Source organism: Leucoraja erinacea, chromosome 40 (genome assembly GCF_028641065.1).
Source record: "Leucoraja erinacea ecotype New England chromosome 40, Leri_hhj_1, whole genome shotgun sequence".
Taxonomy (NCBI): Eukaryota; Metazoa; Chordata; class Chondrichthyes; order Rajiformes; family Rajidae; genus Leucoraja; species Leucoraja erinaceus.
The window spans coordinates 6,203,007-6,230,951 of record NC_073416.1 but is presented as its reverse complement, the minus strand read 5'-3'; the positions used below and the strand labels follow the sequence as shown (position 1 = coordinate 6,230,951).

The window sequence follows — 27,945 nt, the reverse complement described above, 5'->3', positions numbered from 1 at the left end:
ACGGAGGTGTCAGTGAAAGTCAGGTTGGTGGGGACTGGAAGAGGTCGTTTAGTTTAGTGTAGTTTAGAGATACAGCGTGGAAACAAGCCCATCAGGGCCCCGAGCCAAACCGTCACCTGTCCATGTTCTCCACAGATGCCGCCTGACTTGAGATACTCCAGCACTTTGTATTGATCCACGTTCTCCAGAGATGTTGCCTGACCCACTAAGTTACTCCAGCACTCTGTGTCTTTCCATGGAAACAGGCACTTCTACCCGCTGCACCAATTTCCACCCTTGTCGAATGTACTAACACATGAACCGTGGCTCGGTGGGTGAACCGCTGAGTCAGGCTGGTGGGGGGGGGGGGGGGGGGGGGGGGGGGGGGGGAAAGAACTGGGAGGAAAATGAAACCGATACCACGGAGAAAGGAAAGGATGAAAAGGCGAGCGAGGAGAGGAAATTTGCTTTGTTCCTCGTGCATTTCCAATATTGATGCTTGTTCTCATGAATATGTTGATCGGAGGATGGTTTCCACAGTAAACCTGCCCTGGCTTTGCTTTCATTTAATCTATTCATTATTGGATCAACATCGATCATTATTATATCCCGAAGTGAATATTGAAAGCAGCTTCTGTTTGGTACTTATCTGAATCATATATGTACCAGCTACACCAATTCTTCAACATTGCAAAACATTATATTTACTTAAAAAGACAATCAGGCTAGTTAAAGTCAAGTTGGAAATAGTGCCATCTTTTGGCAACCAATATATTGTTCCATTTCAAAATATGTTGGAGTTGATTTCTTGGTAAAATGAGTGGTGTAGCTGCTAAATACAAAGCATCAACAAGCTAGTTTAAAATTATAAATCATGTGAAACCCAAGCAATGTCTCGAGCTTCTGTGTATAAAAGAATTGGTGCATTCGGGAGGGGAATGATGTGGTTGGAGATTGGATGAAACCATAATGTGTGCTGGACAAGAGAGAGGAGTGTTAACTTTCTCATGGCTGATCCTCCTCACTCTTAAAGTACAGAATTATCATAAAGGAAGGATTAAGGAATCTTCCATTATCTATAATTCTTGAAAATAGCCAAAAAGCCACAGGGCATTACTGAAGCAGCAACAAACTATCTGCTGGAGGAACTCAGCAGGTCAGGCAGCGTCTGCAGAGGGGAATGGACAGTCATTGTTTCAGGTTGGGACCCTTCCCATGGATCAACTGGAGGAGCTGCACATTCTTTGAGATGCTATCTTTGGACAAGATGTTCCTTTCCCTGCTAGGTTGATACAATAAATCTTATGGCAGAACTAAATGGACATTGGTCATTGCCACAGACAGCTGTGAAGGTCAAGTCATTGGGTATTTTTAAAGCAGAGATTGATAGGTTCTTGATTAGTAAGGGCATCAAAGCTTACAGGAGAATGGAGTTGAGAGGGGAAAACAGATCAGTCATGATTCAATGGTGGAGTAGACATGATGGGCCGATCGGACGAATTCTGCTCCTATCGTTTATGAAACTCTTCAAGTCCACTTGTTATTCCTATATTGACTTCTCCTTGTGTTTTCCGATTTCCAAAATGGGAAACACCAATTTTACATTATGATGATGCACCAGAAACTGGATGCAAGGTTTTCCTAATTGTGAATAGTTCAATCTCCAGTCAGCTAGAATTGTCCCAGCCTAGCGCAGAATGGTAATGGAAGGGATTCCAACTCAGGCTGGTCAAGTCATGGAAAAAAAGCATGGATTGAAATTAGGGTGCCTCAAATCATAATTTCAAGACAATTATTTGGCAAATTCCCCCAAACAATAATAGGTTGAACATGTATAAATATAAATGTATATAAATATAAATAAAAAAGTGAATGGGACAGATGTAAGAATGATTTGAATATTTTCTTTGTTAAATGCATCCAAAGCTTTATTTGCATAGTACATACATATACAAAAATGTACAAGACACACAAACACTTCAGGGACTAGCAAAGCAAAGGCAGCAATTTTGTATTTATACAGGAATTGACAAACTTTGCAGATACATTACCAGGTTTGGTTATTTACAGCATGTTATATTAGCTTTAATAGAAAAATCTGAACTTTTCCAATTGAAAATAAAACCTTCCTCTATGAGAGTCAGGCTTGTGTAGGCACCTCAAAGGCAGAGATTAAAATCTAAAGCAGACGACCAGATTGGAATGGTTCAATCAAAATGCATTTTAGTCTGCATACGTTACAAGACTAAAGAAAAGATGTCTAAGTTGTGCCCAAAGCAGATTCAAGGGATGAAGTCAGAATTTAAACATCTACTTGTTAAAAGTATACACAGCAGCTTACTGACACGCAGGCTAGCAAGCTGCTTGCTTCTCAGTCACTAAGCAGAACTCAACCCTGGCACACAAGAGTTCTTTGATGCTCCACTCAATGGGAAGTTGAAGATATCAAGCCACATTGTGTGGTAAGACCAAGCAAGTATGATGCCTAGTAACAGTTTTCAGACATACCAAACAATGCAGGTGATGTAGGACAGATGCTTTTTTTTTAATTTGCAAAGATTTTGGTAGTGATACAGTAAACAAAAATATTACAAATAAAGTCCGGCTACCCTCAATGTTGAATACTGCTGGTTGAATTAGAATCAAATCAGTCGCTGGATTTGGGGAACTTACTTTAAAACAGGTTATTTTACACTTGGTCAACATTTCAGCTAATGCTGGATACATGACTACACTATGGGACGGTTAGGATAAACTGTTGTCCTTGCGTTAAAACAGCAGTCACATGATCCAATCTATGCTTGGAGCTCTGCGGCTTAAAAAAAGCATGACTTTTCTCGAACTCTGGCTTTGATCAGCTCCCAGCATTGGTGTACAAGGATAATTCAATTAACTCATGTATTTCAAAGTGGCGAGACTGCAGGAAGGCCTGTGATGTGCAAAGGATGGCAGTAGCATGCATTATCATGTCCTGTTCATATCAGAGAGATTACAGAAAGCAAGACTCCAAGTTATTAATTAAGTGGTTACATAGGGTTAGTGTATTGTAGTGTACATTGAAACTTAGGCAATTTCCACAGTGATGAAATACACAGCAGGTAAAAGCGTTAGGTCACTAGGATGCTTGTGCTAGTCAGGCAGTATTATATAGTTGATGAATTTCAAAGTGCTTGCTTTTACATAGGAGACAGCATATGTAGACAAAGTTTCATGTAAACAAAGCATGGCTTTTGTGTTTCAGCAAGGGATCACCATGGACATTGACAATAGCTGTTCAAGTGACAATGTAGCCCAAGCTCTTGAAGGGCACTCAAGTTCACTTTTTTGTAACTATAAACTAGTTTCCTCACCAGACTTCGAGGCATTGAAAAAAACAAAAGAAATAGAAAATACCACAACTTCATAAATGCATCATCTAGAGGGTAGGACATTCTTGTTCCTCCTGAACAGATTGCAGAAACTGCTGGAGACATCTCTGGCTGCTTATGCAAGGAGGTAGCTCAATTGGGACAAAGTGCTGTGGAGCAGAAACATACAATTACAATCAAAGACTTCAACACTTCTAGGATCAGCTTCAGGACTTCAGCCCAATTTGTAAAGTTGCAAACAGAAAGAATGGGAGTCAACTGCTTCCCACAGCTACACGCTTTCATCACATCTGCCTTCATGGAGTCAGGAAAGTTTTGCAAAGCTCTCCATCTTTCCAGCAGAGTGGAATGCAATTCAAGTGGCAACAGGTTTATTTCATTCATTTTGGCCTCAGCCAATCTGCAGTCCAACATGGAGTCTAACTTTTGAGACACTTCCCTGCGAGAACTTTTCTTTCACTTTGTGAAAACCTCGCATAATGTCAGCGTTTCCATGTAATGGGTCAATTTGCTATGTGGTTGAAGTGTGCTCATGCAGGTCACAAAACTAGACCTGGCACGGTGCAAATCACAACTGCAACAATAAAGGGTTTTATAAACTATAAAGACTGATTGATTGAAAGATGAAAAATGAAAGCAGACCCTTCGGCCCTCTGAGTCTATGCCGCCATTGATCACACATTCACAGTAGTTCTATCTTACCCCACTTTCACATCAAGTCCCTGCATACATACCAGGGGCAATTTACAGAAGCCAATTATCCTACAAATCTGCACGTCTTTGGGATGTAGGAGGAAGAACGTGCAAACTCCACACAGACAGCACCCAAAGGTAATGATCGAACCCGGGTCTCTGGTGCTGTGAGGCAGCAGCCCCACCAGCTGCACCACCCAGAGAGAAATGGGATACGGCCACATTCTCTCCTTACACTAGGTTATGGGACAACATCCTGATATTTCTCCGTTGCCAGTATTACTCACCATAACGTCTTGTTGCTCGAGTATTTTGGCCACAGGGTTGGTGCAGTTTCTGTCTCCCCTCCTATCAGGCGACAGGGCGATACGAGCAAAGCAGCAGGAAACCTCTTCATCCAGCAGAGTCTCCTGAAAACGCTTCCGGCATCCAGGACGCAACTCATCAAACCTCCGTTTTACGCTGGACGGATGCAGCGCCCCCCTACCTGAAGGTCAGAAGAGACGGGTTGTAAAATTCACAGCTGATCTGCAACCGGGAGTCTCATTGCATACGTACACGAGTTGGATACATTTTACTTTCACTAATAGTTCACAAAGCCACCACTCGCCTTTGTGATACTCCTCCAGCGGATCGGTGGAATAGTATACAACCAGCTTTACAATCGACAAATTAAAGCATTACATTAAACAATAGCAATTCATTGGTTAATGATCAGGTTTGCTTAATCGATCTTAGTCTATCTTGAAGTTGGAAGTGTTGTGGGCTGAAACTCGGGGCTCAGTCTAGGCCAACACTCAAGTACATTGTGGTTATTCATCATTTGTTACACATGGGATCTTTCTATGTGCAAAATGGCCACTGTGGTTATGTATACACCTGCAGTCTTTGCATGAAACAATAATTGATTGATGCATCCAGATATTAACCATATAACATATAACCATATAACAATTACAGCACGGAAACAGGCCATCTCGGCCCTACAAGTCCGTGCCGAACAAATTTTTTTTTTTTTCCCCCTTAGTCCCACCTGCCTGCACTCATACCATAACCCTCCATTCCCTTCTCATCCATATGCCTATCCAATTTATTTTTAAATGATACCAATGAACCTGCCTCCACCACTTCCACTGGAAGCTCATTCCACACCGCTACCACTCCCTGAGTAAAGAAGTTCCCCCTCATATTACCCCTAAACTTCTGTCCCTTAATTCTGAAGTCATGTTCTCTTGTTTGAATCTTCCCTATTCTCAAAGGGAAAAGCTTGTCCACAGATATTGGCAAGATAGCGAATACTGCATAAAAATACTAAAATTCTTTTTTTGTTTTTTTAAAGTTGCTTTTGTACACGGTATGTGTTCTTAATAATGCCAATCACTTACAGGGATGTTTTACTCCTGCTGTGCAGAGACTCAATATTGCTCATTTTTGCTGGATACCTCCAGTTCATTGCCCAAACAAGTATTCAAGTCACGTGACAAAGCGCTGTGCATCTTACTTCAAAATAGATATTGTAAATCCTGGGAAAATGATGGATTTTACAAAGTGATTTATTTAGCTTCTCAAGTCACTTTGCAATTCTAGATCATTATTCATGCAGAATTGAAACATTCTCACTAGCTTTATAACCAACTAATAAATAAAAGATAGAGTTTTAACAGCGCAAGCCATTTCATTTAAATTCTAATTTTAAAAGGATATGGAAGGCAGGTGTAGAAAGAGAAGGGGAATAGATCGAATCGCTAAAGGCACACATGGCCATAAATAAGGGAGCTGCTGTCTATCTTAATGTCATAGCAATTCTCATCCTCCCAATACATCAGGATATTACTTCAGACACTACACTTCTAAAAAAAGTGACAAAATAAATAATCCAAGGTAGGCAGGCAGGCAGCTTACATGGATCTGGATACACACAAGCATGTGCCAATATGAACGTTTTCTTTACCAATGGAAGTTAACCCAATTACCTCTATTTATAAAAGTAGGAATCCGTGGTTTTAGGAAGGGCAGGCCAGGTTAGGTTAAAAACAGCTGTGGTACCGCCGGTAGAGCTGCTGCCTCACAGCAGCCAGTCACAGGTTCGATCCTGACCTCTGGTGCTGCCTATGTGGAGTTTGCACGTTCTCCATGTGATTGTTTGGGTTTTCTCTGGGTGCTGTTTTCCTCCCTCATCCCAAAGGCGCGCGTGTAAATTGCCGCTTGTGTGCAGGGAGTGGACGCAAAAGTAAAATAACATGGAACGAGTGTAACCGCGTGATTGACGGTCGGCATACACTTTGTGGGCCGAAGGGCCAGTTTCCGTGCCGTAACTTTCAATTCAACGCTTCATTGTGACTTTCTGCATCTTAACGGGAAAGTAACTTACCTGCTTGACCACTAGAATAGGGAGATTGGAATTTGAACCCAGTTGTGAGTAAGTGAGCAGAGCTGCAACTAACAGGTGTGGGCAGGTTGTCCGTCACATTCAGAAGGGGCTCGGTGGAAGGAAGCAGGATCTCAGACTGGCGGGTGACTGTGCAAAGATCTTTTACAGCTCCAGAAACACCATTAATATTCCGTGAACAGTCCGCCTGTGTAGGTGTTTGATTGGAGACCAGTTCAGTGCACTCAGAAGGCCGAAGGCATCCTTCAGCTTCAGCTTGCTTCGAGGCAGTGGCAATTGGACAACTTTGCAAGATGGCACCAGGCAGGTTGGGAAATCCTTGCGAGAAGAGGGGAACCCTTTCATCACAGTTGCTTTCTGTAAGCGTCTCTTCAATCACCTTCACCTCCTGAATTTCTTTCTGCAGAAGTTGAGCAAGAAGTTCGATTTTCTGTAAAAGCAAAATTTAAAAAAATTACAGAGACCTTGAAGGAAATAAGAAAGGGAACAAAGTGACAGAATGTTTTCACTTACTCTGGAAATACATGGCACAAAGAGATGCGCACACTGGCTTACATTGATGGACTGAGCTTCCCCTGTCTATGGTTCCAGACTGCTACTGGACGAGCTTCTCCCTTCTGATCAATGCAATGAGTATTATGGGCATATTTATCACGTGGGTGAAATTCATTTTTGTACAGATAAGCATCACTGACAGCAGTAGTACACTGCGACAGTATACGGAGTCACCAGTTTGGCTCCATTTTCAAGTCTCAGTGGTTGTAAGTGCAGGGATCGTGATCTGACCATGAAGGTCTGTTGTCCTGGCAGCTTAGCAGGTGCGGCCTGGCCAAGCGTAGCATTAGTACGCAGAACTACAATGTTGTAGCCATTACAGAGACTTGGTTGAGAGAAGGGCAGAACCAACCAGCAAAGCACAGTAGATGCTCAACCATCGCACAGTGAGGAGTGAAGAACACAATCGCAGCTCAGAACGGAGAAGCTCGTTCAGTAGCAGTCTGGAACAGTAGACAGGGGGAGCTCAGTCCATTATCAAAGAACACAAAAAAGGGAATTTAAAACATTCCCACAGTACTTTATCTGCAAAGTTACATCAATTAAGCCATATGGCTGTTTTCATTAGTTCAAAGCTTTTTTTTTTATACAAAAAATATGTGGGAGGAGAAAAGTCAGTTATGCCCATCTCCCACTGCAAAATGTAAAATTGTTGGAAGAAAATAGGAAGAAAGTTAATCAGGCCGTATAAAGACCAGGTTCTTATAGCACCTAAGTGATGAACAATCAAGCGACAACATTCCTGGAAGCAAAGGTGCAAGTATCTATCAGAGGGCTTGAATTAGAGAGTAATCACTTGTTCTTGTACCTTTAGCTTTTCCAGCTTTAGGTCCATAAGTACTGGACTCTCCTGAGACTTTGCTCCTTCTAGTTCTTGCTTCAAGCTTGGCATCTCTGGTACCTTCTCAACGTCATTTGGATCATCTGGATCATTAAAAAGACGAAGTACAATCTGATCCTAAAATAGAGAGCGTGCCAAATCCATTACACAGTCAAAATCACATCACTCACTCTTTGAAAGCACGAGGCTCAGGTTATTGAAGATGATGAATATGATCACACATCAATGATTTTAAAAACAGTTTGAACAGTGACAATACAGTGTAATATTTAACCAAAGAAAGACATAAAATGCTGGAGGAGCTCAGCGGGACAGGCAGCATCTCCGGAGAGAAAGAATGGGAGAAGTTTCGGGTCGAGACCCTTCAGAAGTAACATTTAATCACATCACTCAACACCTTGACATCTGGAAGGAGAACAATTCTTAACGATGCTTTACAGAGGAGGAGAATAAAAAGGATTCCAAACCATAATGCAAGTGTTATGGCAGGTAGCCGACAAATTGGTGAGATGTTTTTTTATTCTCTTCCAATTCTCCTCCGCCACCTGCACTGGACAAGTTATAAAGTGCCCCATGGTTCAATTGAAATCGAGGTATTGGCCACCCACCATTGGATCCTTTTCATTGTCTGAGGCACTGCTCTCAGTAGCCTTGCCCTTTGCTAGGCGAACATCTGACCATTTCACATACTTGAACGTTGCACCCTGCAAGAATGAAAGGGAGCGAGGTTAACAAAAGATGTTCAATGCCTGTGAATGACAAAGTAACATGAATTCTCAGCACATTCACACAATAGAAACAATAAGACAGAAAGAGCAGGTACAGTTGTTTGCGTATTAGCTGTAATTGGAAACGTTTAACTTCTCATTTTGGCGTCAGGCAGGTTTTAAGGGCTGAAATCTATCTTTTAATAGATCACTCTATTACACAAGAGCAATGATTTTGAACCAGCAAATGACCACTTTTAAAGATTTGATGGCAACGCAAGTACACATGCAGGAATTCTTTATTAGGCTGATGGCCATATTGTCACTAAATACAGTGGGAGTATTTCAGTGAAGAATGTTTATTAACTTGTTCTTCAACTAAATAGTGTTGAATTGCATTTGCAATCTAATATAGCAAATGTAATTTAGCTAAACAGAGCATGTGGAGAAATTCTGTTCACATTTTAATTAAAACCACTGTTGAAACACGTCAAACAAAGTATAGTGAAACTCCATTAACATGGCATGCTTGGGGCTCCAGAGGTAACGGAGTAGCGGATTTTATTAATACCAATCAGATTAATTTTACTACTTTAATACACTTCTAATTCTTTTTTTTAATTTTTTTTTATACAGTTAGTTACAGAAATATTTTAGTAAACCCAGTAAATCTCTTGGAAGAGTGGACAACAGTGTTTAGCGAGTGTGGAAACTGGGACATAGGCGAGTGAAAATGGCAAACATCACCTGATGCTGAATCATAGAAACATAGAAACTTAGAAACTAGGTGCAGGAGTAGGCCATTCGGCCCTTCGAGCCTGCACCGCCATTCAATATGATCATGGCTGATCATCCAACTCAGTATCCTGTACCTGCCTTCTCTCCATACCCTCTGATCCCTTTAGCCACATCTAACTCACTCTTAAATATAGCCAATGAACTGGCCTCGACTACCCTCTGTGGCAGAGTTCCAGAGATTCACCACTCTCTGTGTGAAAAAAGTTTTTCTCATCTCGGTTTTAAAGGATTTCCCCCTTATCCTAAGCTGTGACCCCTTGTCCTGGACTTCCCCAACATCGGGAACAATCTTCCTGCATCTAGCCTGTCCAACCCCTTAAGAATTTTGTAAGTTTCTATAAGATCCCCTCTCAATCTCCTAAATTCTAGAGAGTATAAACCAAGTCTATCCAGTCTTTCTTCATAAGACAGTCCTGACATCCCAGGAATCAGTCTGGTGAACCTTCTCTGCACTCCCTCTATGGCAATAATGTCCTTCCTCAGATTTGGAGACCAAAACTGTACGCAATACTCCAGGTGTGGTCTCACCAAGACCATGTACAACTGCAGTAGAACCTCCCTGCTCCTATACTCAAATCCTTTTGCTATGAAAGCTAACATACCATTCGCTTTCTTCACTGCCTGCTGCACCTGCATGCCTACCTTCAATGACTGGTGTACCATGACACCCAGGTCTCGCTGCATCTCCCCTTTTCCTAATCGGCCATCATTTAGATAATAGTCTGCTTTCCAGTTTTTGCCACCAAAATGGATAACCTCACATTTATCCACATGATACTGCATCTGCCAAACATTTGCCCACTCACCCAGCCCATCCAAGTCACCTTGCAGTCTCCTAGCATCCTCCTCACAGCTAACACTGCCCCCCAGCTTAGTGTCATCCGCAAACTTGGAGATATTGCCTTCAATTCCCTCATCCAGATCATTAATATATATATTGTAAATAGCTGGGGTCCCAGCACCGAGCCTTGCGGTACCCCACTAGTCACTGCCCGCCATTGTGAAAAGGACCCGTTTACTCCTACTCTTTGCTTCCCGTTTGCCAGCCAGTTCTCTTATCCACATCAATACTGAACCCCCAATGCCGTGTGCTTTAAGTTTGTATACTAATCTCTTATGTGGGACCTTGTCGAAAGCCTTCTGGAAGTCCAGATACACCACATCCACTGGTTCTCCCCTATCCATGCTACTAGTTACATCCTCGAAAAATACTATAAGATTCGTCAGACATGATTTACCTTTCGTAAATCCATGCTGACTTTATCCAATGATTTCACCACTTTCCAAATGTGCTGCTATCCCATCTTTAATAACTGACTCTAGCAGCTTCCCCACTACCGACGTTAGACTAACTGGTCTGTAATTCCCCGTTTTCTCTCTCCCTACCTTCTTAAAAAAAAGTGGGGTTACGTTGCTACCCGCCAATCTTCAGGAACTACTCCAGAATCTAAAGAGTTTTTTATTACTAATGCTTCCACTATTTCTGGAGCTACTTCCTTAAGTACTCTGGGATGCAGCCTATCTGGCCCTAGGGATTTATCGGCCTTTAATCCATTCAATTTACCCAACACCACTTCCCGACTAACCTGGATTTCACTCAGTTCCTCCAACTCCTTTGACCCGCGGTCCCCTGCTATTTCTGGCAGATTATACAAGTCTTCCTTAGTGAAGACGGAACCAAAGTAGTTATTCAATTGGTCCGCCATATCCTTGTTCCCCATGATCAACTCACCTGTTTCTGACTGCAAGGGACCTACATTTGTTTTAACTAATCTCTTTCTTTTCACATATCTATAAAAACTTTTGCAGTCAGTTTTTATGTTCCCTGCCAGTTTTCTTTCATAATCTATTTTTCCTTCCCTAATTAAGCCCTTTGTCCTCCTCTGCTGGTCTCTGAATTTCTCCCAGTCCTCTGGTATGCTGCTTTTTCTGGCTAATTTGTACGCATCATCCTTCGCTTTGATACTATCCCCGATTTCCCTTGTTATCCACGGATGCACTACCTTCCCTGATTTATTCTTTTGCCAAACTGGGATGAACAATTTTTGTAGTTCATCCATGCAGTCTTTAAATGTCTTCCATTGCATATCCACCGTCAACCCTTCTAGAATTAATTGCCAGTCAATCTTGGCCAATTCACGTCTCATACCCTCAAAGTTACCTTTCTTTAAGTTCAGAACCATTGTTTCTGAATTAACAATGTCACTCTCCATCCTAATGAAGAACTCAACCATATTATGGTCACTCTTGCCCAAGGGGGCACGTACAACAAGACTGCTAACTACCCCTTCCTCATTACTCAATACCCAGTCTAAAATAGCCTGCTCTCTCGTTGGTTCCTCTACATGTTGATTTAGATAACTATCCCGCATACATTCCAAGAAATCCTCTTCCTCAGCACCCTTGCCAATTTGATTCACCCAATCTATATGTAGATTGAAGTCACCCATTATAACTGTTTTGCCTTTGTCGCAAATCAATGAGGCTGGTGGGGCAGCAGATTCTCAGTGTTACTGAAGCAGATAGGAGAACCACAACTTTCATTTTATTCTCAACAGATCCCTTTGCTGGGATGGTGCTGGAAATTTCTTGTGATACCAGCCCAATAATACTTGGCCATACAGTGCATGTCACCAGACGTTTGGTCAAGAGAGGGGAGTTGGATAGGAATATAAGAAAGATTGAATCAATTGACTGAGTATGGGCATAATCCGCTTCCTCGGGAATATCAAATGGCTTGGAGGGAAGAGAAATCAAAAAAGCAGATTATTTAAATGGAGAGAGACAAAGTACAGAAAGATCCACGGGTTCTAGTGCAAGAATAACAAGAAGACAGCAGGCAGGTCCAACACGATCATTAGAAGTATTTAAAATGGAGGCAGATAAATATTTGATAGATCGAATAGAGGGGCATCGAGAAATAACTCAGGAGAGGAGTTGCACCATCTATTACTAGTTTATCATTATCAATCTGAGAAAATCTAACAGACAGACCGCCATTAAAATGAAAGTCACATGTATACTGACCATACTAGAGGGGGGAGCAAGCATGTGGCTTGGATGCCAGGTGTTTTCACATGGAGTGCGAGTACTGCTGAAAGGACAGTTAGATGGTCGCAATGCTCGATCGGGTGTTTGCATGGCTGCAGATGAAAGAGAAGATTTTATGTTCAGCATCACCACAGAACAGTACAGCACAGTCCCTTCGGCCCACAATTTACAGACCAAAAATTATGCCAAGACCAACGCTTATCCACCTGCACATAATTCATAACCCTCCAATCCCTAGACAATCCAACTCTACCTTAATAATATGTATTTGCCATTTATGAGCTTCACTGTTGAGTCTCACAACTCCTGCTGTAAAGAAGCTTCTCACAGTATCAAATGCATTTAAAATAAAAGGACACATTGGCCTGGAGTAATTCACGAGATCAGGCAGCATCCTTTGAGAACATGCATAGGTGTACGTTTTGGGTTGAGACTCTTCTTCAGACTGATGGGAGGGGGGGGGGGGTTATTTTCAGTCTCTGCCCTTGCAGCAAGGCTCTCATCCATGCTTTTATTTACTTTCAGACACAACCAATACAAAATTCACCCATGTGAATTTGTTGGCGTCTCAGCAGAATGCACAAGAGAAAAGTGTATAGGAAATCAATACACAGACCACTAGTTCAAAGTGCACACAATTGATCCTTCTGATATAAAGCTCTGCCACTGCATTCAAATTTATACCAAGTTCCATGTTAAAGTGGAGAATTTGAATTTGTGTGCATTCTATAATAGTTGAATTACTAATACGCACAGAGAGTGGTGAATCTGTGGAATTCTCTGCCACAGAGGGTAGTTGAGGCCAGTTCATTGGCTATATTTAAGATGGAGTTAGATGTGGCCCTTGTGGCTAAAGGGATCAGGGGGTATGGAGAGAAGGCAGGTACGGGATACTGAGTTGGATGATCAGCCAGGATCATATTGAATGGCGGTGCAGGCTCGAAGGGCTGAATGGCCTCTACTCCTGTACCTATTTTCTATGAATCTATGCAATTGGAAGATGTGGATTAAATCTTCATTATTGAGCAGTTCTTGATGATACCAAAATCAAAAACAGTAACCAACACTGGGCTCCTGATATTCAGCTGAGAACAGCACTTGGACCAGACCAGCCAACTTGCCCAGTCATTGTCACAGTGGGCCCGCTATGTACAAATTAGCTGCCACATATTTCTGCATTACAGTGGTGACTGGACTTCAAAAACATTCTCGATAGATTATGGAAACAGGCTATTGAGCCCAACATGTCCCCGTCTACTCTAGTCACACCTGTCTGTTTTTCCCCATATTCCTCTAAACCTGTCCTATCCATGTACCTGTCCAAATGTCCTTTAAATGTTATTATTGTACCTGCCTCAACTACATTCCCTGGCATCTTGTTCTAATATATCCACCACCCTCTGATTATGAAGCATTTTCAGACATCCTAAAGTAGAGCAAGCTGTTAAGACAAATACATCTTTTTTTCCACCTACTTTTGGCGTGTGGTTTCCAGTTGCAGGAGATTCCGGCAGAAACGGATGTGGGAGCAGCAGAGCTAGAGGATTCACTGGGTTCTTCCCCCTGGAGAGAGGCAAAGAAAGTGTTACATAGTTCTTCAATTATGAAAAAGGGTCAAAAGGGAACAAAGGCCAAATTATTGAACAAGATAATTCTAACAAGGGGAGTAAAAGATAGTGATTTTACTGGCATGGCTGCAATTAATACAAATTATTTCTTCACTCTTAACATTAGTCAAATTGGAATTGCAGGAGTCCCAAGTTAAAAGTTTGACCTTTGCTCAAAAACACCAGTGGTCGCAAATGTACTGAAGTTTGTAATTAGTTTAAAAAAAATGTTAAATGTTACCACAAATTATAGAATATAGAAGATTATAGCACAAAAACAGCCCCTTAGGCCCAACAAAGTCTCTGCTGCACATGATACCAAGAGAAACTAATCTCCTCTGCCCGTACATGATCCATATCCATGTGCCTATCTAGAAGCATCTGAAATGCCACTATCATATTTGCCTCCTCTACCACCCCTGGTAGAGGTGGTTCCAGGCATCCAGCACACTGTGTAAAAATAAACTTGCTCCTCTAAGCGTTTGGTTTGAACATCCAAGACAATGACATTCCACATTCTAAAGTCTACAAACCACACACGCTTCCTCCATGCTTTAATTTCCACTTTGCAAAAATGCGCTATAGACGTGCCAGGTTAATCCTTTGCATCAATCATACCTGCTCTATATCTGCTGTAAAAACTAAATTAACAGATGTGAGGAAAGCAGAGATGTAATTTGGGATTTACTTGACACAGCTGACACATTATTTGGCGAGTAGGAGAATAAATATCTCGGCATGGCTTTCTTCACCCCATCGAACACACGAGGAGCAGGTCATATTTGTTGTTACTTGTGGGCGGAGCACCAAGGCAAATTCCTTGTATGTGAATACTTGGCCAATAAACTAACTTACTTACTTATATTAAGTTTATATTTCCTTGGCGAATGACCTCCCGTCTGTGTGAATTTGCTGGCGTCTCAGCAGGATGAATAAGAGAGAAGCTGCCCTTTTTCCATTAGGCCAAGATTGGGTCTAACATGAATAGCTACTTCCGAAACAGAACATCATAATCAAACCCCTTCACCAGCATCCACCTATCGCTCGCCAAGCTTTGTCCCACACCCCACCTACTACAATCAGTCTGAAGGGTCCCGACCCAAAACATCGCCTGTCCATTCCCTCCACATATGCCGCCTGACCCACTGAGCTACTCCAACACTGTGTTTTGCTCGAGAAAATTATACTGCAGTTGGCTTAATCACCCATCCCCATGTTTTGAAAGCTGGAGTAGGGAGAAAAGGAAGGATATAAAGAAATGTATAACTCACAAGTACAAAGAATACCAAGTGCTATTATCCAGAGACATTTAAAAATACTTTTACAGACCAAGTCGGGGTCATCAGGTTTATGCCTGGCTGGTTTCTTGGAGGAGAAATGGTGTCGGCTGCTCACTTCATTATACAGTTTCAATGGCTGAAGAATTCTGTTTGGAGTAGTTATTTCAGAAGCTGAAAGAAAATGGAAACTTAAGTTGCTCTTGTACAAATGGTAAAATAATAGGAATGAAATGCACTGTATATGAACATTTTTGTAATTTGCCATTTTGGAAATCAGATCTTGAACAAAGCCAAGCATAGAGACGTACAATAAAAATACAGCAGGTCAATCAATGAAAGTGGGGGGGGGGACGAGAAAGTCTACAGTAGAAAACAAAATCAGTGTATTATCGGCTCATCATCTGCAGTGAAGTAAAAAAAATAATGAACAGGTGCAGCTGGTGGCCTGATTGATACCTTGCCCAGTCACTGCAAGAGGAGGAGAAATAGAAAGTTGGTTGTTAGAAATATCTCCTAAAACAATCTATTCTTTCCATGAGGTACTTTGCCATTGTACATTTGATGCAGTGAATCTTCTGACACAAGTTATCCAGCATCCAACTCTTGCTCCTGCAGGATTGTGCACCCATTTGATCTCCGGTTGTCTTCCCCCATGGTGCGGCACAGCAGTAGAGTTGCTGCCTCACAGCGCCAGAGACCCGGGTTCAATCCTGACTATGGGTACTGTCTGTACGGAGTTTGTACGTTTTCTCCATGACCTGCATGGGTTTTCACCAAGATCTTCGGTTTCCTCCCACACTCCAAAGACGTATAGGTTTGTAAGTGAGTTGGCATGCTATCAATGTAAAATTATCCCTAGTATGTGTAGGATAGTGTTAGTGTGCGGGGATCGATGGTCGGTGCGGACTCGGTGGGCCAAAAGGCCCGTTTTCACGCTGTATCTCTAAACTAAACTATCAAAATGCTAGCAACAGGAAGAGCAAGCATAAAAAGATGTCCTATCTAGTATACTATACATTATACGCATCGACATACAAAATCATTCCTCGCATTAGACTACAGCACAGCCGTTCCACAATCAAACACTGTCTTTGGCACCTCCTCTGGCTTAGTGTAGAACACTAGCCAACGGCTGTCTGTTTAGTGATTGCATTAAATAGCAATTTCTAAATGAAATAAAAAATACAAACCATATATTTTTTTTTTAAACTGTGTTGAGCTTGGTGCACCAGTTTTGTGTTCTATGCAGGTGGATAGGTCAAAAACTATTGACAAAATGGGAGAAGGACAAGGCTGAACAAAAATCATGGATACTAATCATGTCACGACAATTCCTCTCTCTTTCCCATTCCATGCCCACTCTACCAGATCTCGTATGTGGATTAAAACAAATCTGTACAGCAGCTCACCTTTGGTATCTAGTTTGGCAATGCAGGAAGCACGGCCCAAGGCAAATGGGAGAGCTGGGCGATTACAGGGCATATAGGATGATCTTCCAATCTGTAAAATAAATGGTAAAATTAAACAAATTAGGCTGTATTCACTTGGTTCAGAGGAGCGATTTAAACACACAAAAGATCGAGAGGAGTCTGCACTGGGCAGATTTGGAGAGGATGTTTCCTCTTGTCGAACCAACAACCAGGAGTCACTGCTTAATTTCCCACTATTTATTTTCCCTTGTGCAAGGTCGAGAGGCTTTGGAACTCTCTCCCTCAAATGGGTGGTGGATCCTTGAATATTTAAGGGAATGGGAGATAGATACTGGATAAGCAAACAGGATGAAGGTAGATGGGAATACGTGGTTGAAGTGACAATTAGATCAGCCAATCTTAAAAACAACAATTCTAATGCTCGATAACTTTCACAAATGGAGTGAACATAGTAAAGGTTTCACACGCCAACACGAGTGATGATGAGCTCTGATCAATAAGGGAAGATTATGATTCACGAGACATTTCCCCAACGTAATAACTACACTTCAGAAGTAGCGCATGGGTTCAGGAATGGTTTGTCTTGCCTTTAGAATGGCAATGATGCTGCAAAACAACATTTTCTCCTTTCAAAATCTCAGAGACATAATGTTAAGTTAAATAAACTGGAACAAACTGTAATTCAATTACACTCCTCTGACAAGTTGAATGTTTGAGGATCAGCCAGCATTCTAATATGCAAATCAAAGAGCAGTAGGTGCTGGAAATACTCAGGTCATCTGTGGAAAGGGAAACAGTTAACTTTTCATATCCAGGAGTCAAATGTGCTCAGAGACTCACACAGCACATTGCTTGAAATCTCCAAACTTTAAAAAAAAAAAAGCAATGTATATACGGGAGATGAATTATTTGCCCTCATTCACCATTTGGCCATCGCACAGATGTAAAGTAATTGGTTAGGATTTATTTGCATGTGCCATTTACAACCTTGGGAAGGCCAAAAGCACTATATAGCCATTGAACTAACATGCAAAACCGTGTCAATGCTGCATTCCATTAAACACAGCAGTAATTTGTACACAGCAAGGTCTTGATAACAAGAATGTGATAATGGGCAGATGACCTGTCCCCTGACAAATATGGGTTGGAGCACCGTCGTCTGATGACAAGGACCAGAAGCAGCTCCCGATAGGCAGAATCAGGCCACGCAACAAGAGAACATGAGCAATACTATGCCCCTGAATGCAAAATAAGACACATCGTGTTCCAAGGATTGATAATTCCAAATATTGGAGACACGGTTGTCTCTGCAACAAGGTGTGTGCTTATCGTAGATTGCACAATCTTCTAGGTTGTGACTTCCGACAGTTATTATCCCAAAGGTCAGTGCTTCTTCGTCAGCAGTGCGATGGATGGAACAATGCGCGGTTGCTTGCGAACTGCTCGTCACTTCAAGGTGCTGTATAGCAACGTACTTCATAGCAAATATTTCCCCCTGCACAAGTTGGTCAAAGTGAGTGTCATTTTCCAGGGAGAGACACAAAATGCCGAAGGAACTCCGTAGGTTAAGAAGCATGCCTGGAGAATAGACATCAGGAGCATCGAATGCTGTAGATAAGGTTAGAGGAGGTGCACGTGAACCTCTGTCTCATCTGGAAGGACTGCTGGGCTTTCATTCCCCTACTATCATCAGGTTAAAGAAGGGTCCCGACTTAAAACGTTGCCTATCCATGTTCTCCAGAGATGCGGCCTGACCTGCTGAGTTGCTCCAGCACTTTGTGCCTCTTTAGTTTTGTACACCATCTGCAGTTCCTTGTGTTTACCTTTTCCAAAGAATCCTTGCTCACTGTACTAGCCGGACTGCACGTAACAGGTCAGTCTTTGTTATTTTATACGAGCCAAAAGTAGCAACAAACTCAGAATTAAAGCATGATATAGGAAAATTACGACCAAAATTGAGCACAAAGATTACTTAGCTCTCGTCTAAAAAATGTGCTTTAAGAGATAATAAATCCAGATAGCATTCGGAAACAAGTATTAATTGTGGTAAAGGCCTACAGATAAACTGCTTACAAATATAGGCAGTTTAATTTTGCAGCAAACACCTTGAGCATTCTTTTCAAAATAACCTACCATAAATGGGTTTTGCGCAGGATACTTGCAGTGGAGTACACTGTTCTTCGCAGGGGCTTGACTTATACTAGTTTTGCCGCAGAGGATGCTGAAAGTATTCCTGCCATCAACAGTCGATCTGGCACTCCCCAGTGCCATACCTTTGTTATTACCTACATTAAGAAAATCCACACAAAATAAGAAACTTAGAGCCACGGTCTCTGCACAGCTTCCATTATGAACAATGTTACTGGTTTGAAATATACAAATATTGTTTAAAATGCAGGAAAAATACCTGGATTCAGGTTAGCCTGTTCAGGATTTTGGATGTTCTTTTTCACAGACACTCCATTTGCCAGACTGGGTTTGTTATTAATAATACTAAAAGCATCAATTCCAACATTCGATAGGATGCTCTGTAATGCCATTGGATTGCCCACAAAATCTCCATCACTATTGCCTACAATTGTATAGAAAAGAGTTATTCTGAATGCTGCCAAATGCAAACACTGCCCCCACTTTAAACATGCAGAGTGCCGGTACTTTAGTGTACGCAAGGTTAGAAAAGGAATAAAGGAAGGGGGGGGGGGGGGGGGGGGGGGGGGGGGGGGGGGGGGGGAGGAGAGGGCCGGGGAACAGGGGCAGCCACTTTGCTCGTGCATAGAGCAAATGATACGCGATGAAAATCATCCTTCCATACGAAACCCGTGTCGTTCAGCAGTTAAAAATATCAAATCCTTAAACTATCAGTCTACATAATCATGGGGAGAATCAAAAATACGTTCAAGTCTGTGTTTTGGAAAAGTCCAGTGTGCATTAATTTCCACTGGAAGGAATTTCTGAGCAAATTAATCTTCAGTATAAAAAATGGAATTGGTGTAAAATGAGTGGTTGGGCATGGACTTCATGGGCTGAAGGGCCTGCTTCTGTGCCGTCTCTTGCTACAGTCCCCATGATAAAGGGTCAGATTAAGCACATGGAAAATAGGCATACAAGATACCTTTATCGTGAATGAATTTGCAGGCTTCTATATAGGTAGCTAACAGAAAATGGTAAAGCTAACTCGAATCTCTCTTCACTTGGAATGAATGAGAACTGCATAATAAATGTGAAAATCCTATAAAGGGACATGCATGTGGCAAGCAGCATATCCAGGTAAAAGTAGTTCACACCTGCAAGATTTGATAAGCATTTACTAGAACAAGACAATTATCCAGTGGCACACAGTGCAGTTCTGGCACTGGCTCTGTGGGCCCAACCATGCAAAGGAGAATGTGTGTCATCATGCTTAATATCTGTTTCAGAGCATCGTCTTGATCAGTACCGTGCTACGTCAGTTGGTTTTGGCGTGAATCCTATCTGATTAAATACCTTTAGCCTGTATACACTGGCCAAATAGGTTTGCACCCATGGATATAATGAGAGGGGGGCACAGTGGCACAGCAGTAGAGTTACGCCTTACAGCACCAGAGACCCGGTTTGATCCTGACTACCGGTGCTGTCTGTACAGAGTTTGTACTTTCTCCCTGTGATCACGTGGATTTTCTCCGGGTGCTCTTGTTTCACATTCCAAAGACCTGCAGGTTGTTGGTTAATTGGCTTCTGTAAATTGTCCCTAGTGTGTAGGATAGAACTAGTGTACGGGAGATCACTGGTCGCCACAGACTCGGTGGGCCCAACGGCCCGTTTCCACGCTGCAACTAAAAATAAATAAATGCATATTCCCTCTTATCCAGTGGGCAAGTCAAGTCAAGTTTATTCGTCACATACACATACGAGATGTGCAGTGAAATGAAAAGTGGCAATGCTCGCGGACTTTGTGCAAAAAAACAAACAACCAAACAAACTACAAACAGAATCACATATTCTTTTACATATTACATATTGTGGGTGAAAGGAAAAAGTTAAAAAAAAAAACAGCAATTTAAAAAAAGCAGTAGAGTGGTACAGTAAGGTTAGTCCCTGGTGAGATAGGAGTTTACACTCCTAATGGCCTCTGGGAAGAAACTCCTCCTCAACCTCTCCGTTCTCACAGCATGGCAATGGAGGAGTTTGCCTGAACGTAGCAGCTGGAACAGTCCGTTGCAGGGATGGAAGCAGTCTCCCATGATTTTATTGGCTCTGGAGTTGCACGTCCTGATGTATAGTTCCTGCAGAGGGGCGAGTGAAGTTCCCATAGTGCGTTTGGCCGAACGCACTACTCTCTGCAGAGCCTTCTTGTCCTGGGCAGAGCAATTCCCAAACCAGATGGTAATATTTCCGGACAAGATGCTTTCCACAGCCACTGAGTAGAAGCACTGGAGGATCCTCGGAGACACTCTGAATTTCCTCAATTGCCTGAGGTGGTAAAGGCGCTGCCTTGCCTTACTCACGAGTGCTGCAGCGTGTAATGTCCATGTCATATCCTCAGAGACGTGGACTCCCAGATATTTAAAACAGTTCACCCTAGCCACAGTATCCGCATTTATCCTCAATGGTGTTGTACGTCCTCGGATGATGTGCCCTCCTAAAGTCCACAATCAGCCCCTTAGTTTTTTTGATGTTCAAGAGGAGGCTGTTGTCCTGACACCAGAGTGCCAGTTCAGCCACCTCCTCCCAGTAGGCCTTCTCATCGTTGTCTGAGATTAGGCACACCACCACAGTGTCATCAGCAAACTTGATTATCGAGTTGGAGCTGAACCTAGCCACACATTCATGTGTGTACAGGGAGTACAATAGGGGGCTGTGGACGCAACCCTGGGGAGATCCTGTGCTCAGGGTGAGGGACTTTGATGTATTCCCTCCCATCTTGACTACCTGGGGCCTGGCGGTGAGAAAGTCCAGGGCAAGTACAGAGATTGTGGGTTAGGTGTCAGCCAAGACTGGATATCTCCTATGAAGCAGTCAATTAGTCAAATTTGGTTTACAGAAGTTTGCTTGCATTTGGAAACAGGCATCAGTTTATGAGCGCAAAAAACTTGCAAGCAAACACGGTGTGATACCTCCGAGATCCCAGCGATTATTGGCTCTATGCATCTTTTTGCGCCATTTTTCAAGCAACAACTTTGTACACGGGAAGAGAAATGCAGCAATTTCCCCTCAAGGACAGGGAGATCAGAAATCGCAGATGGTTCAGTGCCCACGGCAGGAAAAATCCATTGCGCTGTCTGGTGAATAAAGCACTCGAAGATTATGTTGTAATTCAAGAAATGCAGCGGCCAATTTGCATACAACAAGCTTCCTGAAACAGGACTGTCATGATATTTACATAACGTTTTAGTGTGCATAAAACAAACTGATGGAGGAGCTCAGGGGTCAGGCAGCATCTGGAGGGAAATCGACAGAGAGCATCATCAGTCTCAAGGGTTCCGACCTGAAATGTCTTCTGTCCATTTCCCTCCACAGATGCTGCCTAGCCGACTGAGTTCCTCCAGCACTGTGTCTTCCCACACCAGATTCCAGCATCTGAAGTCTCTTGTGTTTTTAGTAACATCGGTTGGGAGATAAACATTGACCAGGGCACCAAAGATTATTCTAGTATTTATTTGGAGCTTATATTCTCGATGACAAACACTTTGTTTAATGTCACACTGTAGATAGCACATCCAAAACTGAAGCATTTCCTTAGCACTGAACAGAGCCGTCAGCTTAGATTAAGTTCTGAGTCTCTGGACTGGATCGGCACCTTCCAACTATTCGCGACCAGATTCAAAGTTAACTTGTAGTTGATGTAGATATAGATATAGATCTCGGCCCCAGTAAAAATACAACAACCAGAGTAGACCTATTGACACCAGTACAATACAGCACCAGGCCTTTAATACTTTGAGATCATCAGTGGATCTGATCTGAGCCAGCTGAGAGCTGAGACCCCAGCAGTAACATCTGCAGATACAACAAGGAGCCAGCTGTAAATAAAGGGCAAGCCTCAAGTTCAATGACATTTTACTCGAGTGCGAATTAGGATGTCAAGACGAGTGTTAGCAGAAAGAGAAAGTAGGTGCAAAAAATATTGCTGGTGAAACTTTTCACATGCTGGTGTCAAACTCCTGACTTCATACCTTCTCAGCTGATTCTGGCAACCTAACACCTTCAGTGGTGTTAAGACAAGAAACTGCAAACCATGATGCCAACAGTCCATATTATATGAACATTCTGATTTGCTTGGCACATTGCACAAAGAGCAAAAGTAAATAATGGGGGTTCGAGTGAAGACAAGCACTTGAAAAATCAGACGGAAACATCCCCACGTCATATTTGCACCTCATAAAATATTACTAGATTCGACTGTACATAAATTAAGACAAAAGTGAAGTTCAGGGTAATCCTAAGGGTGGCACAGCAGTAGAATTGCTGCCTTATTGCAGCCAGAGACCCGGGTTCAACCCTGACAACGGGTTCTGTCTGCACAGAGTTTGTACGTCCTCCTTGGGTTTTCCCCGGGTGCTCCGGTTTCCTCCCACATTCCAAAGATGTGCAGGTTAATTAGTTCTGCAAATTGTTCCTAGTGTGTAGGGTATAACTTGTGTACCGGTGATCGATGGTTGGCGCGGACTCAGTGGGTCAAAGGGTCTGTTTCCACGCTGTATGTCTAAACTAAAACCAAACTGTTACTACTAGGATTCTTTGTTAGTTATGTGGTAAGCATGCCCACCATCTCAAATTCAAATCTCTCAAATGAAATTACTACATAGATAGTTTATGTCCGGGAGGATAAGAGTTTTATTAGAATTACAGACAAAAAAAAAAGAAGACGAGTTATATTCTTAAACCAAAATTTGAAGGCTCTGACATTTTAGGTTACGAGGCTAGAAATGACAAGTCAATCTATAACCTGGCATTTGAAATAGTGTTAAATGATTACACAATTACTAACTTGCAGTCTGCAACGTCAGAATTTTACTCCAGCTTTACATTTGCTACAAGTCTGGATCCTACACTTCAACTCACCATTAACCTCAAGCACTTTGTAATTTACCCCAGCAAAGATAAATTGCTCGTCTTCCATCAAGCAAAGTGAAACTGAAACCTAACAATGATCACAAAGTAAGATTTCTGCTTTTTATGCAAGTAATGGAAACGCAATTGCTATCTTTTATTGAAAAATGTACTTTGTGGCGAAGCAACTGCCACCGACAGCCACTTAGGAAAAGGGCAAAACAAGTACTCTGCTTCACAATACCAAAATCATGTGTTATTCATGTGGTCTCGAGACTAGACCAAACTGGCTTCCATTTTGTATATCTGGGTCAAGTGGCTCACATGGGCATGTCCCCCAATTAAAATGAATAGTTGAGTGCTTGCATCTCCCCATGCATCTTCTATCAAAGGATTTACTCAAAGTACCTGCTTTTGGTGTCTGAAGGATATCCATTTTTTCTTTTACCATTGAAGGAGGCTTGATCTCCTGTGTTGGATTCTGGATGTCGGAGTTCTTGGTTTTACTTGGAGTTGAACTTGCTTGGCAAGGGTCAAATCTAGAGAAAAATAAAGATAATGGAATTATATTGTAGGGATAAAACTGAAAGACAAGGGCAAAAAACACAACATCACTGAATACTATTGGTAATGTAGGAACTCAGTCCATTTAAATAAAACTTTAGCTACAACAAGCAGTAAGGACTGATTGAGATAATAGTTTGCACTACTTGGCGCGGACTCAAAACTGAAGAAGGGTCTCGAGCCGAAACATCACCCATTCCTTCTATCCAGAGATGCTGCTTGTTAAGATGCCGAGTTACTCCAGCATTGTGTTTATCTTTGGGGTAAACCAGCATCTGCAGATGCTTCCTACACAAACTAAAGCAAACCCGCACACTAAATTTGTTTCATGCAAGAATTGGCTTAGTCTATCTGCACAACAGTATTCTCTAGTCTATGGTTTCTTTGTCTACATGCTTCATTCTTTAACAATTGGTGAATGTGCGAGAGAGTTTATTTTTTACTTACTGTTTTTCTTTCTTAGCTGCCACACTCCAGTCAATTTCTAAACTTGAAATGCTAGGATCAAAGTCTTGCTGCTCTTGGTGTGGCAGTTCACCAGAGCATCGGTCCGGGATAGGTATTGTTTCACCTGCAGCTGCATCCGTATCTGCCATTGCACAATTACCACCCACTGGATAACTTTCCTCAGATTCGAAGGACCCTTCCTTGGTTGCTGCCGAAGACAGCACTATCGTCTCATCACAGATGGCTTGCTTTGTGCTCATGGGCTCAGTTGATTTGGCTCCTCTGGCCATTGCAAAATTAAATGGAACTGGCCGGGTGCAAGCTTTCTTGGCTGCTGTTTGTTTCTAGAATAAGAAACAAAATTCAGAAGTAGTGATCAACCATATTCAGAACACGATGACAAAGGCAGACAATACATGTACTAAATTCAGTGCCATTCAGCAAGAAAGAAAAACATTCAATTTGTTGATCTCAGACGTGGCAATCCACAATCACAATGGCCTAAAATTACATTTGAGCTACAGTGATATTCTTTCATTTTTCTAAGATTGCTTATAATTATACAACAAGGTTTTGTCTAGGAACTATTATTCAGATTCAATCTTTAGATTCAGATTCAATCTTTATTGTCATTGTGCAGTGTACAGTACAGAGACAACAAAATGCAGTTAGCAAATCACCCAGAAGAGCGAGCATAGAATAATGGAACAGCAAGATATATATATGTACATACATTAGCAATAGTGCAATATTTCTGGGGGAAGGAGTGTCCGGGGGGGGGGTGACTGGCAATCACCAAGGTGCAGAGTTAATTATGATTGGTACATAAGCATTGGCAGCAAGTCATTCCAATGAGCACGCCCACTCGGTTAAAGTTGTCAACTTAAATTTAATACATTTAAAGTTTTATCTGAACTAGCAGTGATCAAAACAAGTTTCAAATCAGTAAAAAAGGTCCCAACACAGAAACAGCCCAATTGATCCAACTGATCTCTGCTGATGTTGAAAGTTTACAAGAGCCTCCTGACACCCATCTTCATCAAAGCTCCTCAGCATATCCTTGATTCCCCATTTCTTTAGCTCCCCTTAACTACATCTTTGCTGTTTATTTCAACGATGCCTTTCATGTTCTCTGGGTAAAGAGAACTAAAGAATTTCAATTATTATATAGTCGCCAGTTCTGATCTCAATCGCAAGTGAAAACTTCCTTTCAACTGCTGCTTTGTGAACACCTTTGATTATCATAAAGACCGCTATCACATCATTACCATGGCCTGCCTGCCTCTATCTCCAGTCAATGGGAAAAGAGCCCTAACATGTTTAACCTTCTGCATAGAATCAACGTATTCTCTGAAGTCCATGTCCATTAGGCAAGCCTTACCTTCTGGAAGTTACGATCCCAATTTTGATGCAACTTTTTGAAGTCTGGAACAGATTTTACTTTGAACTTTTTCACCGGCACAGGTAGTCTGCTGCCTTGCTTGGTAGCTTCTTTCTCTGGCCTCACTGGTTCCGGACAGTTCTCTTTGTTGGCCTCAGTCAGTTTTACAGATCGAGCTTTGTGAGCAAGACTTGTATTTCTGCCCAGAAACCAGAAAAAAATCCTTATTTTGTTGCAAATCACATAGCACACAATACCAAAACAAAATGAGTGCATTTTTACTATTTTTGCAGGCAACGAATGGTTTACTGCTGCCTTTGACAATCAGGAGACCTATGAATCAAGATGGAGGTTGATGACTAAGAATTGTTGCACAGGATGAAATTGTATCTGCTACTTTGCTCCACAGATGCTGCCCAACATGCCGAGGATTTACAACTTTCTATATATTCTTTCCAAGTTGCCCTATATGTGCAATCCATGTACTTTTGAAAATCTATTCCAGATGTTCTCTGTATATGCCACAGATATCAAACAGCACACCACACACATTTCAACATCTGCTGCACTACCAAGGTCTACAGCAGCGTATGCTACCCAAGTCCTATATAAAGGGTTGAGAGCTGCCTCAGCATTAGTTGAAGGAAAGCCAATGTTATCTGGTCTGCGAGCATGGATTCAGAAGAAAGATTCTTCCGGCTGATAAGTCCTCAACCTTCAGCTATGCCAAACATAATTTAGGAGATGGAGACACAAGGAACTGCATCATTGGAAAACATGGATACGCAATGTTTCAGATCAGTCTGAAGGGTCCCAACCTGAAACGTTACCTATCCGTGTTCTCCAGAGATGCTGCCTGGCCTGCTGAGTACTTTATGCCTTTTTTGACCATTTAACAGATCATGTGCTTCAACCCATATTTACTACTACATGGTTTGCTGGTGGTAGAAACCACCTGCTGCTGCTGCAAGGGCCAAGACAAGATGATTTTTTTGCAGAGAAGGTACAACATACCTGCTCAAATAGCCATCTTAGTACCATTTTTTAAACCTTATTGTCCAATATCAGCTGCAGCTTGATTGATAATACCTTGGGATGGGAGATGGTGTATTTGAGTCCCAGACAAAATATCAAGCTTAAACTGCATTTGTGCTAATACTAAGGCAGCGCTACACTCTTGAAGATGTAGTTTATCGCATGAAATGTTGAACTGATGCCTCATTTACAAACATTTTAAAAACACACTATATTTGGCCATCTGCCCACTGCCATTTGTGGCTAATTTGCTGCACAACAAATAACTACATCTCACAACATGACTACATTTCTGAAGCACTCATGTGATTGTGAAATGCTCTGGGGAACACTCTGACGTCGGGAAAGGTGCAAAATAAACACAAATCTGCCTTTTAAAAAAACATGTCAGCACAACCCAAAGACTAGGCACAAACTAGGCCCACTTGAACCACGGGCTGTGGTTCTCCTCGGGCGCCACCTCACCTGGGAGCCGCCGGCGCCGGACCCCGAGGGTTCGCTTTCCTGAAGGGCGCTGCCATGGCTAAGCTTCCTTTTTCTTTCGTAAAGTGAGGTTTCTTTCCGGTTTCAGACTCCCCTCTTCTTCTTGTTTGGCTCACGGTAAAGGTGAGCACGTCGAGCCCCGGCAGAGGCGTCCGCTGCAACCGGCTCTGTCCGCTCGACCTTCACAGCTCGTCGTGCCCTGCAACCGGCTGCCCGCTGCCGCCGCCCGCGCTACTGTCGTCGTCGTCGTCCGTCCGTCCGTCCGTCCTCTGCTGCCGCCGCCTCGCAGCCGCTTGAATCGGTGCGTA

General features: G+C 42.3%; 1 protein-coding gene across 1 annotated transcript; it reads right to left on the bottom strand.

The window, feature by feature from the left end:
• Window positions 1-1,867: 1,867 nt before the first annotated feature.
• On the bottom strand, window positions 1,868-27,914 carry LOC129714686 (uncharacterized). The gene is made up of 15 exons (XM_055664442.1): window positions 27,620-27,914; window positions 26,120-26,318; window positions 24,739-25,082; window positions 24,136-24,266; window positions 19,106-19,270; window positions 18,832-18,983; window positions 16,678-16,768; window positions 15,318-15,439; window positions 13,857-13,944; window positions 12,358-12,473; window positions 8,434-8,529; window positions 7,793-7,942; window positions 6,412-6,859; window positions 4,328-4,527; window positions 1,868-3,496 (listed from the first exon to the last, which is right to left on the bottom strand). The coding sequence occupies exons 1-15, from the start codon at window positions 27,673-27,675 to the stop codon at window positions 3,395-3,397; spliced, it is 2,460 nt and encodes an 819-aa protein (XP_055520417.1). The 5' UTR covers window positions 27,676-27,914; the 3' UTR covers window positions 1,868-3,394.
• Between the last annotated feature and the right edge of the window lie 31 nt (window positions 27,915-27,945).